Source organism: Pan paniscus, chromosome 11, assembly GCF_029289425.2.
Source record: "Pan paniscus chromosome 11, NHGRI_mPanPan1-v2.0_pri, whole genome shotgun sequence".
NCBI classification, from domain to species: Eukaryota; Metazoa; Chordata; class Mammalia; order Primates; family Hominidae; genus Pan; species Pan paniscus.
In genome coordinates, this window is record NC_073260.2 from 30266912 (window position 1) to 30277601 (window position 10690).

A 10690-nucleotide genomic window follows, 5' to 3' on the forward strand; every position below is an offset into this window, starting at 1 on the left:
CAGCCTGGGCACTATAGTGAGACCCTGTCTCCATTCAAAAAAAAAAAAGAAGAAGAAGAAGAAGAAAGAAAGAAAGAAAGAATAAAAAGTACTGAACAGGAAGGGCTTCTGGAGACTTCTCCAGAGATTGACACCAAGCATTTCATTAGGGCCCACTTTGTGACTATTCTGTTAGTCACAAATCTACCAAATTATCCCATAGTTTAACCCATTACTCCTTAAATATTTATGTGTATAGGAATTACCTGGCTATATTGTTAAAGTGCAGTTTTCTGTAGGTCTTCCCCTCTCTCCTCCCCTCTAGTGGTCTCCCCTCCCCTTCCCTCCTCTCCCAGGGTCTTGCTCTGTCACCCAGGCTGGAGTGCAATGAAACAATCACAGCTCACTGCAGCCTCCACCTCCCAGGTTTAAGTGACCCTCCCACCTCAGGCTCCCAAGTAGCTGGGACTAGAGTCATGCGCCACTATGCCTGGCTAATTTTTTTGTATTTTTAGTACAGACGGGGTTTCGCCATATTGCCCAGGCTGGTCTTGAACTCCTGGGCTCAACCGATCCACCAGCTTTGGCCTCCCTAAGTGCTGGGATTACAGGTGTGAGCTACCATGCCTGGCAAGATTCTGCATTTCTAATAAGCTCCCTGGTCATGCTGGTTCATTGATGACCTCATTTTGGGTGGCAAGTCTCTGCAGCATTTGCCCAGCAAAGACCCAAGGATATCATGAGACCTTTTAGAGACTGCTAAAATCAAGTTACACTGAGTCTTGAGCATTCCTTCTGGTTGATTAGCCTAAGGGCCTGCTCAAGAATGGAAGTGAGTTTGGTTTGCAGTCCTTGCACTGAGAATTCATTCTGGCTCCTGGTAATTGCATCTTTCTTTACTGTGTGCTCATCAACTATTTGCTGCCTAATCTGATCTGGTTGTTTTTTTCCTTCAATTCGTTTCCACCAATCAGCCCAGAGATGACGTAATCTACCTTTTATTTTGCCTGTTGCCAATTGGGAAGACACTTGACTGTCTCCAGATTGGTGACACCTTTTCCATTTGCTAATTTCCCAGATTACCAACAGTGGCTCTGCAGTTATAACTTCAATTACTTTCGGTACCCTGGGAAATAAATTATATCTCAGCCTGGAGAAATGGAGTAATCTAAAATAGTGGGATCTGAAGTCTAAAAATTTGAGTTTGAGTATTGGTTCTGCCCCTTGGTAGCTGTATAATATTTAGCCTGTTATTTAATTTCTGAATTTCATTTCCTTATATCTAAAGTGGGGATAATAATACTTCCTATTCCATGGAATTATTGTAAGGATTAAGTGAAAACAAGTATTTGAAATTGCTTTACCAATTGGAAAAAGTTGTATTTTCAGAAGGTCATCTTTTTACATATATGGCAGACTAGCCTAAAGTTCAAAGCCTTCTCCAAATCTGGTCCTGCTTTACCTGATAAGCTCTCTCAAAACTTCTGTTCTTCTCACTAACTCTAAGCAAAACAGGCACATTCCTACCCCATATACTGGCTTCTGCTTTTCTTGTTTCCTGAATGCCCTTCTATTTTTTTTATGTTTTTATTTTTATTTTTTTTGAAATGGAGTCTCACTCTGTTGCCCAGGCTGGAGTGCAATGGCACGATCTTGGCTCACTGCAACCTCAGCCTCCCAGGTTCAAGCAATTCTCCTGCCTCAGCCTCCCGAGTAGCTGGGATTACAGATGCCCACCACCACACCCAGATAACTTTTGTATTTTTAGTAGAGACGCTGTGTCACCATGTTTGCCAGGCTGGTCTCAAACTCCTGATCTTGTGATCCGCCCACCTCAGCCTCCCAAAGTGCTGGGATTACAGGCATGAGCCACCACACCCGGCTCCCTGAATGCCCTTTTAATTGATTATATCCTACCTATTCTCCTAAGGTCTCTGTAAGGGGGAAAACTTTGAACTAAGGCTTGAAAGGGGTATGAGGTTGGATTTCACTCAAGGAAGGCATGAACTGTAGGCGCATAGTTAAGTTGAGCAGCCCTTGCAGGTGACCAGTGAGCTGAGGTTAGGTAGGAGAGGTGACTGGGATCTATCAAGAGAAAAGTCTGCTCTGTTACCCAGTCTGGAGTGCAGTGAAACAATCACAGCTCACTGCAGCCTCCACCTCCCAGGTTTAAGTGATCCTCCCACCTCAGCCTCCCAAGTGTCTGAAACTACAGGCATACAAACCTGAGAAGTTTGATTTTTGCTAACTGGGGCCAGCACAGACACTAAGCAGGGACCTGACATGTCAAGTTTGGCAGGGCTTCCCTAGCAGATAGGACCTTAAAAACCCTCACTCTGAGCCCTATTCCTAAGGAGACCTTTGCACTGAATGTATATGCCTTAGTCTCCCTAGCCCAAGTTTCAAATGGATTTCAGGAGGTCAGACACTTTTAATCAACTGAAGATTATTAAATATATTTTACACACAGTCTGTACTTCTTTCCACTTGTAACAAAATTAAAAGAAAGTTTCCCATCCAAAGACTTGTTTGGCACTTTAATCATCCCACTTTCTATACCATTCTACCCTAATCTGCCAGACACACAGACACACGCAGACACACACCCAGTATACCACACTCCCTCTGGCATGGCCTGGGCAGGCTACTAAGTGTCCCACAGACAGTGGAGGAGGGCTTCCATCTGTAAGGGAGACGTTAGTAGTGTTGTCAGGAGTTGTTGATGATCCATATATATACAAGATAGATTTGAGGGAAAAAGTTAGTAGTCTCTGCTGTTTGAAATAAAAATATAGTTTGCCCATTTGGGTATTAATAAGACAAAACTCATTAGAGCCGTTTTAGGAGGCAATCATACAATAATCACACAAAATTGTGTAACTAGTAGTTTTAAAATTGAGATGGCAGGAAACAGACCAACAGCATTGTTCTGATAGGGGGAGTGCAGATTAATAAGAACTAGTCTTTTTGGATAAATTTAACTAATTTCTATGTTCTTTATTATATGTACAACGATAGAGAATTCTGATAACTCAAATACCTGAATCCAGATCTTTGTAACCACTGCTTACGTATTCAACACTAAATAGACTTTTGATTTTTCCATTGTTTGCCTATACCATTATAAATCTGTTCTTTTTTCAATTGCCCCCGCCCTTCTCTTTTTTTCTTAAAGGCTCTATCACTCGACATGATATAGACTCACCGCCGGCTTCAGAGCGTGTTGTCAGTATTTACAAGTATGAAGACATTTTTATGCCATCAGCTGCCTATCAAACCTTCTCATCTCCATTTTGTTTGCTTCTGATTGTTGCTCTGACCTTCTACCTATTGATGGGAACCCCCTAACCACAGCTGCAGGGCCAACAGATTACATGGATTGGGAAGTCTTTAGTATAAATATATTTTTTAAAGAATATCCAGTATAATTTTAGCTTCAATTGTTTAAGAAAAAAAACCTCATATAATTTCAGCTTTTTGGAAGAAAGAACAAGCTTCTTTTGTAGTCAAAGAAGATTGTTTAATAATGACCCTATACTTTTGGAACGTACTTACACCTTTTCTAAGCACTTTCACATATGTTTTCTTATTTAACTTCACAACATCTCTGAGTTGGATTGATGAAAATTATGATTGCCATCTTCCTGAATGGGATTTGAGACCCAAAAAGACTGCCTTTTTGTGATCCACATACCATATAACTTTGGCTAGAAATGACAAATAGAAAGGCAGAGAAGGAACTAAGTATAGAAATCATGTCTCAAAACAGTCTTTACTATGAGTGCTATAGCACAGAGAGTTATTTTGAATATTACTAGGGAGAACTTTACTGAATGTCATAAGTTCACAGTCAGTCTTTTGGGCAGAAGAAATTTCAAATTTCCATAAAGCAGAAGTGCTTTTGGATATTTACACAGCCAATGGGGAGATTGGAGAAAATACAATGATATGAAAATAGTTCATATTTATTTGAAATTTTGGCCGAGCATGGTGGCTCACGCCTGTGATCCCAGCACTTTAGGAGGCCAAGACGGGCAGATCACCTGAGGTCAGGAGTTCGAGACCAGCCTGGCCAATGTGGTGAAACCCCGTCTCTATCAAAAAGTACAAAAATGAGCCAGGCGTGGTGGTGCACACCTATAATCCCAGCTATTCAGGAGGCTGAGGCAGGAGAATTGCTGGAACCCAGGAGGTGGAGGTTGCAGTGAGCCGAGATTGTGCCACTGCACTCCAGCCTAGGTGACAGAGCCAGACTCTGTCTCAAAAATAACTAACTAAATAAATAATATTTATTTGAAATTTCTTCTCAGTTAGAGAGCAGCTATGGGAAAACATTTTTACTGCTATTTGCAAAGGTTAGAGACCAAACTGTGAGCATTCCTGAAGATGTAAAGTTGTGTTAATGATATTAAAAAAAAAAAAAGGGAATTCTTAGCAGTTAGAATTTGAACTTTTCTACCACTGAATTTTATAAAACTAAGGTATTCATCTGTGGTTACAGTGAATTCTCTTGTCAGAGCCAGCATACCTTAAGTATGATTAAAAATGTATTTTTTTTTTTTTTGCGATGAATTTTCCCTCTTGTCGCCCAGGCTGGAGTACAATGACGTGATCTCAGCTTCACTGCAACCTCTGCCTCCCAGGTTCAAGTGATTCTCCTGCCTCAGCCTCCTGAGTAGATGGGATTACAGGCATGTGCCACTATGCCTGGCTAATTTTTTTGTATTTTTAGTAGAGATGGAGTTTCACCATTTTAGTCAGGCTGGTCTCGAACTCCTGACCTCAGGTGATCCACCTGCTTTGGCCTCCCAGAGTGCTAGGATTACAGGTGTGAGCCACCGTGCCTGGCCTAAAAATGTGTTATATCAGACAAAACATCTTAGTAAAAATTTAGGGCATTTTAATAATAAGCCAACAGTTTTTGAGACTGTAGAGATTTTGAGTAGAATTTTTTTTATGAGGTGGCTTTTTAAAAAATAGTTGAAAATGGGAAAATGACCCATAAAGTGAATTCACCTAGAATATCCATTTAAAATGTTCAGACTTGTGGCTGAGCGTGGTGGCTCACACCTGTAATCCCAGCAATTTGGGAGGCCGAGGCAGGTGGATCACCTGAGGTCAGGAGTTCGAGACCAGTCTGGCCAACATGGCAAAACCATGTCTCTACTAAAAATACAAAAATTAGCCGGGCGTGGTGGCACATGCCTGTAATCCCAGCCACTCGGGAGGCTGAGGCACGAGAATCACTTGAACCTGGGAGGCAGAGCTTGCAGTGAGCCAAGATTGCGCCACTTGCACTCCAGCCTGGGTGACAGAGGGAGACCCTGTCTCAAAAAAATAAGTAAAATAAAATGTTCAGACTTATAAACTGGCCAGGTAGTCCCCATAATTCATAGTAATGCCTTGACATTAGGCGCCCCAAAGGACTCCTTTGTTCTTTGTTCCAAATGTCTGTGCTAACTGCCCATTTTGAGGAGAGAAGTCTGCAGGTATAGTTAGTGCTGCTGAGACATTTCCACTGTGGCATTCTAGAGTTCTCTGGCTTGCCCTTGTTGCTTTAAAGCTGGTTCCAACTTCGTGGGCTTTATGATTGAGCAACACTGGTGATTGTGATTTCTAATCCCACCCTCCAGATTCATGTCACAGGTGAAAGTCTGCCTGTGGGGAGAGCTTTCACATTCTCCTGGAGTTGAACCAAAATAAGGAAAACATCAACAAACACAGTTACCAAAAGCTTCCAAGGAGGAATGGAGGAGAAATACTGTTCATTGCAGATGGGGAGAAATTAAATGACATCAAGTGCATAATGGAACTGGGTGGGATTCAAACTCAAGTCCCCTGGTTCAAGTCCTTGACTCCACTCTGGGCATGGCTAAGTCTGGCCTGTGTCTCATCTTCTCAGCTCTAGTGGCTGTTTAGTAGTGAAGATATTGATATGCAGGCAGCCATGTTGTAAATAAGAAGCAAATATTTTTATATTTCTCTCTCTTATGTGTATAATATTTGAGCTACAAACAGGTTAAAACAAAAGAGAGACTTCAGCTTAGTAGCAGGCAGGGAAGGAAGAAGTGAATGCAGCTTCCTTCCGCTTACATTTCTAATCAAGCTAATTATTTCACTAGTGATTTCTCATTTGATTACCGATTTTGCTTATTTATGCTTAGAACTTTCAATGACTTCTCAGTGCCATTAAGGTAAAATGCAAGCCATTTCTGTGACCTGCAATATCATCTTTTGCCACTCCTCCTCACTTGCTATGTCTTAGCAAGACTGAGAGGCTCTCAGTTCTTCAGACCTGCTCTATCTCACCTCTCATTTTGTTCATATTCTCCACCTCTTGTGCTTGATAACTCCTATTCACCTATCAGGTCACAACTTAAATATTTTTTCCTCCAAATCTCTGGACTACATAGGTCCAGGTCCCCATCAAATGCTCCCATAGCACATTGGGCTTCCTCATCAAGATGCTCATTATACTTTTCTAGAATTGCTGGCTTGTCCTCCTTGTTATCTCCCTAATGCAGAGACCATTACTCATCATTGTAGCAGACATTTATCCATATCAGGTACTCAGCAAACATTTGTGGAATGAATGTATATGTGAAACTATACTTCTATGGCAAGTTTGTTTGGTTCAGAAGGCTTGCATTTCATGTATATTGGGAGACTGGCCAACATTTTTATATTCTTCCTCCTATGCTCAAACCATAAATAATTATGTTAGCAAACACTGAACTTTGTCTTTTGAAACATAAATAGAAACATCCTTAGTAACAGTACTAACAGTAATCATTTTTCAGAAATAAGAATTCACACCAGTGATACAGAATGGCCTTTGACCATTATCTCAGAGAACTACCAGTCAATAGACATGCTGAAGTGAGAATTCCATAGACTTCAGTTTCATTCATCCCTACTTAATATAAGAGAATCAACTTCTATTTTATGTCTGTATTCCCATTTTCTAATATACTACTTGTCGCAGAGGAGATGCCCAACCAGTGTTTTTTGTAAAGTACCTGAATAGATTAATAATAATGCTAGTGAAATATATTTAGTGCTGTTCTAAGCACTTTACATGAATTAACTCATTTAATCCTCACCGCAACCATAGGAAGTAGATTCTATTATTTATCCAATTTTACAGATGAAAAAACTGAGGCTGGTCACTTGACATAAATTACCAGTGCTGGCCAGGACTTTAGAGACCATTTAATCCAATGCTCTTTTTTTACAGAGGTGCAACTGAAACCTAAGGAGGTGATATGATTTCCTACACATTCATGCACCTTCATGCACATCCATTAAAACTTTTATTAAATGGAACCCACTATCCACACTCCAATTAGCTAGGTGCCTTTTTCCCCCATTTAGTAATTTACAATTAATCGGAGGACTTTTTATAGTTATATTTAGAGGAAAGGAGCATGTTTTACTCTATATCAACTTTCTTCTCTGCTTAAAAGCATTTTGATTCTTTATTTTACCAGTCATTTTAGTTCTTTTAATAGGTTTAATACACAGATCAAACAAGACTTAAATACATTTTTAACAATGTGACAATTTAAAAGGAATTGCCTAAAACCTAGGGCTTCTAACTTGGAGCCCAGTGCTTTTTTTATTGCTCCGCTGAGTCAAAAGGTGAATATATAAACATGATTTCAGATAGAATGCAGAAGCTGTATTTAATTAAGTTGGCTTTTGTCATTAAAGAAATCAGAAAGTTTGGACAACTCAGGAATGGATTTCCATCCTAGATGGTATTTACTACTATTTCTGGAATTAAGTTTACTGTCTATATTCAGGATTTTGTGCATAAGAGACGTGACCACTGAGGTTGTGTGTCATTCTTATCTCTACTCCAGGGGTCAGCAAACTTTCTCTGTTAAGGGTCAGATAGTAGTTTTTTGGCTTTCAGTCTCTGTTTGGCTCTGCTATAAACAATACATAAATGAATGAGCATGGCTATGTTCCAATAAAACTTAATTGACACTGAACTTTGAATTTCATGTACTTTTCAAATGTCACAAATGTTTTCCTTTTGATTTTTTTCAGAAAGCCATTAAAAAAATCCAAAGACCATTCTTAGCTTGCAGGCTGCACAAAAACAGGAAGCAGGCTGGGTTTGCTTATGGACTGTGGCTTTCCCACCCTTGTTCTTAGATAGGGACACACCAATATATCATGATTAGTTGTAAAGGATACTGCCAGTAACATATTATTACTGGTTAGTTGTAAGAATATCAAAGTTAGTGAATAATTTGCTTTTAAAATAAATTATTGTTGATTTATTTTTATAAATAAATGGCACAGGGCATCTCATGCTCTTGCATTCTAATATATTTTCTGGAATTGATGCAAAAGTGGTGGCAGTAAAGTACAGAGCTGGCTAAGCAGCAGTTTTGTCTTAAGTAACTGTGGTGATCGTGGACAACCATTACTGCTGAACTGCTCTTCATGGTAAGGATTTCAGTGTTTCAGAGTAATTCATTAACCTAGAGATGTTTTAAAAAGTTGTATTGGCCGGGTGCAGTGGCTCAAGCCTGTAATCCCAGCACTTTGGGAGGCCGAGGTGGGCGGATCACGAGATCAGGAGATCGAGACCATCCTGGCTGACACGGTGAAACCCCATCTCTACTAAAAATACAAAAAAAATTAGCTGGGCATGGTGGCGGGAGCCTGTAGTCCCAGCTACTCAGGAGGCTGAGGCAGGAGAATGGCGTGAACCCGGGAGGCGGAGCTTTCAATGAGCCGAGATTGCCCCACTGCACTCCAGCCTGGGTAACAGAGCAAGACTCCGTCTAAAAAATAAATAAATAAATAAATAAAATTTAAAAAAGTTGTATCAAAATCTGCTGCACCATGGGAGTGTTTTACACATGTGATGTGGCATCTACCTTATGTACCATAATGGAAAAATGTTTGAGAACCACTGCACTAGGCCAAAGGCTGGGATGTGTATACTTTGCTGCCGTGTATAATTGTATGTCCTTGTTCTCTAAACAGAATTGGTTATGTTTAGTGAACAGTTAGGTGGTTCTCCGTGTGTTTATATACGCAGACGATCCCCGAATTTGGATGGTTCAGCTTCAGAGTTTTCAAACTTACGATGATATGAAAGTGATATACATTTGATACATTCCTACAACTTACAATGGGGTTATGTCCCGTAATTGTTTTGACTTATGATATTTTCAACTTACAATTGATGGGTTTACTGAGACATAACCCTCTTGTAACTTGAGGAGCATGTGTATATTTGTACATACGTGATGGTGTGTGTTTATACACAAAGGCCTGAATATACACACCATGAGCATTTGAAGGTCTTTGTCAAGGTTGTTTCTGTTTCTGATCTCTTGCCTACTTTAAAACCCAAGAGATAGAACATTATGCATATTACAGGCAAAACTATGCTTGAGTTTATAGCAATGTAGTTTGTAGAAAGGATTCCTGGATGTTTTACTAAGCCTTGCCTCCTCCATTCAACATTATATGAATTGTTAAGAACATATAAAGTACCACTGTTGAATGTGACTTTTCTGTACTGTTAGTTAAGAAACCAAGACTAGTGTTAGCTGAGTAACTGGCATGTTGATGCAACCTATACAGGTTTTGTATTTAATTAGGTTCCTTATTCAGTTATTCAAGTATCCAGTTATTTAGTTTCAAGTTAGATTTCTTTGTTTTTATATTTAATAAAAGACTTGCATATAAGTTCCTCTTCATGAAAATAGTGGCTAGGCTAGTGTGATTTTAAGTATGTCTGGCAACTCAAAATGTAATGGATTCATCAAGCTATTTGGGATTTTTAACATAAAATACACTGCTGCTTGATTAATGTGTTCAGTTTTCCCCTGGATATTTGCTATTAGGCTGATAGCCATTTGGTTGGATTCTTCTGGAGAGTAATTGATTCTCTAAGGTAATGGGTTACTGCAGTGGGTGTAGCATTCACCCAGGTCACTAGAATCCTACCTGTTTCATCACATAGAAGGCCCTGGCCATGGGGAAGAGTGAATGCAGCTTCTCCGGATGCCTTATTCCCACAGACATGCTGATATGCTGGAACAATCTGGCTCCAGGAGTATTAATATACTTTTTTGAGACTGTCTACAAAATACTATTTTGTAAAAACTATGCCTTTACATAGAGATTGATAGGTTATATTTGTTTTATAACAATTGTGTACCTAATGTTCGATTGTGATTAATTTTGAGATTTATGTATATTTATAAGCCTATCTTATGTAAATTTTTACTCTAAGATGTGTGGCACATTACTAATAAAGATGTGGATTTCTATTTATGTAAAGTAATTGTAGCAGTATTCCTAGATGCTACCTAAATGATTGTTCTGTCCATTTGCCATCACAAATACTTTTATCTTTGGATGATTATGTTAGTCAGAATATATTAATTAGATTTAAACTTTAAAATAAGAATTACAACATAGTTTGAAATTCTTCCTGTTGATGTAATTAAAGTTAGTTTATAATTCCTTATTGCTTTGCGCTGGTGCATTTTTCTTTTCTGTTTCTGGTTTTAAATCTTTCATCAGTAAAGTCACTCTCATTTCTCCCTGAATCTATAGACCTTGGAGAAGACGATAGCCTGTCTTGTCTGACAAAGAGGAAAATCATGTTGCTATCATCAGGTACAAATTCCTGTAGAGAAACAATTTGTAAAATAATCTTACATTTATAGCTTTG

General features: G+C 39.3%; 1 protein-coding gene across 1 annotated transcript in view; it reads left to right on the forward strand.

The window, feature by feature from the left end:
* FRRS1L (ferric chelate reductase 1 like) overlaps positions 1-10483 on the forward strand; it is a 36904-nt gene extending 26421 nt beyond the window's left edge. Inside the window, exon 5 of the mRNA XM_003810945.7 lies at positions 3155-10483. Coding sequence (XP_003810993.4) covers positions 3155-3327 — 173 coding nt within the window. The 3' untranslated portion in view covers positions 3328-10483. The remainder of the gene's footprint in view (positions 1-3154) is intronic.
* Positions 10484-10690: the final 207 nt, after the last annotated feature.